General features: G+C 47.0%; 1 protein-coding gene across 1 annotated transcript in view; it reads left to right on the top strand.

Annotated features, from left to right (window-relative positions):
* The window catches only part of syt3 (synaptotagmin III), a 29,283-nt gene that overhangs the window by 18,935 nt on the left and 7,437 nt on the right, over positions 1-2,911 (top strand). The window contains exon 4 of the mRNA XM_042085464.1: positions 2,315-2,448. Coding sequence (XP_041941398.1) covers positions 2,315-2,448 — 134 coding nt within the window. The remainder of the gene's footprint in view (positions 1-2,314; positions 2,449-2,911) is intronic.

Raw genomic sequence — 2,911 nt, 5'->3', positions numbered from 1 at the left:
CACGTTGTATTGACAGTGCAGTTTTGTGCCTGACACATTGGTGCCCAGGGAATCACGAGCGCATGTAAAGGATTGTCTGTGTGGAATAGTAGATAGCTTTTTCTCGTGCCTGTCTGTTATGTGCATGCATGTGTGTGTGTGTGTATGTGTGTGTGTGTGTGTGTGTGTGTGTGTTTAATGGTAGCTGATGGCAGAGGTGTAATAGGTGCAATCTCCGGCGGCAACCGTTGGGAGTGTGTGAGTGTGTGTGTGTGTGTGTGTGTGTGTGTGTGTGTGTGTGTGTGTGTGTGGTGTGTGTGTGTGTAAGAGGCTTCTGCTGCTCTGCATTTTGTTGTGTTTGCTTCGTCCTCCTGGTTTATTTGCCGTGACACAGACACACAGAGCGAGCTCAAGAGATGCGCCGGAGTGACAATTGCCACTGATTAATGAATTTGGACCGCGCAATGAGACAAACCATCATGGAGGTGAAAGAGTGTGGGGGATGGGGGGGGGGGGAGTGCAGAGCTAGAATTGATGTTTATGTGTGTGTGTGTGTGTGTGGGCGGCGCGTGCGTGTGTGCATGTGTGTGGGTCGAGGTGGAGAGGAGAGAAGAGGGGAGGAGGGGCCCTTTTTAAAGCTTCCTCGAATGTGGCCAGAGCCATCCTGCGATTTTCAATTATGGACCAGACTGGCCCACACAAAAAAAGCGGCTGGCATATTTATCACTGTGTGGGGAATGCCGCTCAGTCCCAGGCCCATTACAGGCCTACAATATGGCACCACAGTTGTTCAGAAATGGCACATAAATAACAAGAGAGTGGAAAAAAACAGAAATGTTTATCAGTACTCATGTACAGTACCACTGGTTCTTAACTTTAGACCCAATGACCCGACACATCTCGCTGTGCGAAATGTCATGTGACTGCGACTGGACAGGGCGACGTGGTTAGATGACGTGCATTAAGCTGATCTGATTGAACGTGTGTGCTTGTATCATTATATTGTAGCATAATTAGACCTGATTTCTTTCACTTAGTTTGTTATGCTAATCCCAATTTGGATGTTACTGCGTATTTATCTGGCCTGTTAATTGGCGGTAATTAATGTGTCCGCCTCCGACTTGATTGGATAGATTGAGCTGCGTAATCAAAAGAATCCTGACTCTGGATTTGATTGGTCACGACTTGCAATCAGCCCATCTGGCTAGATTCCGATTGGATTTTCCCAGCCCTGGCCAACCTCCCTAGAAACTCCTGCTTAGTTCCAGAGAGGGCTAATGAAGTGGTGACATGCTTGTTAGGGCTGAGAGACACATTCTAACGAGGCCCGATTAAGGACCCCAGAGTTCCCTTCCCACCCTTAATTAAGGGTTAAGCATGACTTGTTCTGCATGCTTCAAAAAAGATCTCGGTGCCGTGATTAAAACTGGTTCTCTTAAAAAAAGTTGCTGTAACTTTTGAAGGGTGAACTCCTTGTACTTGATGTAGCTCTCTCACTGTATGTATCTGTTATCAGATACTCACTCTCGTCATATGATGCCATGCCGTGACTTGCTCTTTAATTGAACGTACCCCAAGTGGTTGTAGTATGTTTCCAAATTATATTTGAGAATAATGGTGCTTGGTTGACCACAATGTTTCCACTGATTTCATGTAGTCTGACATTCAGATATGATTCCAGATTACTGTGTAGTGGAGATATGCTGAGATGTAATTGTCCCCCATATATTACACTGTCATGGAGGCACTGATTCAGAGGAATGCATATTAAGCAGATTATGATACTGTGTGCTTTTCTCCTTTGGCTCAATCACTTAGGGTATGCATGAGTACAGGGACAGTCAATTAAATCATTCATTTTTTATGCAGCCTGTTCAATGCAAGTGAATGGGTTTTTTGTGTGTGTGTGTTTGTGTGTGTGTGTGTGTGTGTGTGTGCGTGTGTGTGTGTGTGTGTGTGTGTGTGTGCGTGCATGTGCGCGTGTGCGTGAGACATTACTAGTAGTCCACCATACCTTATGAAGTCTCAAAAGGGTGCAGAGGCATGATAGCTAATGGCGCCCTTATTGCTGCGGTCAAAATGAGACCAATTATCCCTCCTACACTGGTATCCTCCATCCAGCTGTTAAACTGAGTCATGGTCAGGTGTCTAGGCGACACACACACCCCTGTGGACAACTGCTTAAGGAGGGATATAAAGAGTCCTGCTTTTCTTCTCACTAGCTCTGCTGACCTTCAGCAAATCCCAAGTGGTTTTCGAGTGACCCTCAGTGAGCTAAGGAGGCTTTGTAATGAGTGCAAAACGGGTTTTAAGTTGCCATAATCTCTCTGGCTCTCTTACAGCACGGAGCAGCTGGTGGTGAAAATCCTGAAAGCTCTGGACCTGCCGGCAAAGGACGCCAACGGCTTCTCCGACCCCTACGTGAAGATTTACCTGCTGCCAGACAGGAAGAAGAAATTCCAGACCAAGGTGCTCACCTCGCCCTAGCCATTTTTTCTCCCTGCTACCACCCCCACCCCCCATTTCCAACCCAACCCCCCATGTGCGACACCGATCACCCTGAACTCACCTCAGGGCCCAGTGACTCACACCACTTCATTAGAAGTCTCTCCCACCACAGGGGTCCCTCAATACGTTAATTACCGCTTTTGCACCAACAGGGTCTTTCCAAACATGCAATCTCGTCTGACCCAGAGTTTATGTCTCCTCGCTGCTCGTGTTCACTGTCTCTCTTTGGCCCTATTTATCGGTTCCTTTCATTCTTTTATAGTCTTGCTGTGGGGTTGGGGGCGGGTGGTTGAGAGTATGAGGGGGAACTGGCACATGGCCAGTCATACTGTGTTGTTTTTCATCTGAGGATGTAAGGCATGCAGCTCTTATAGCTTGTTTGTATGGGATCTTCTCAGGCATTATGTGTTTTAAGGGTGCATTA

The sequence above is a fragment of the Alosa sapidissima genome, chromosome 3 (genome assembly GCF_018492685.1).
Source record: "Alosa sapidissima isolate fAloSap1 chromosome 3, fAloSap1.pri, whole genome shotgun sequence".
NCBI classification, from domain to species: Eukaryota; Metazoa; Chordata; class Actinopteri; order Clupeiformes; family Clupeidae; genus Alosa; species Alosa sapidissima.
The sequence above is the reverse complement of the archived record's forward strand: the minus strand, read 5'-3'. Positions and strand labels throughout refer to the sequence as shown.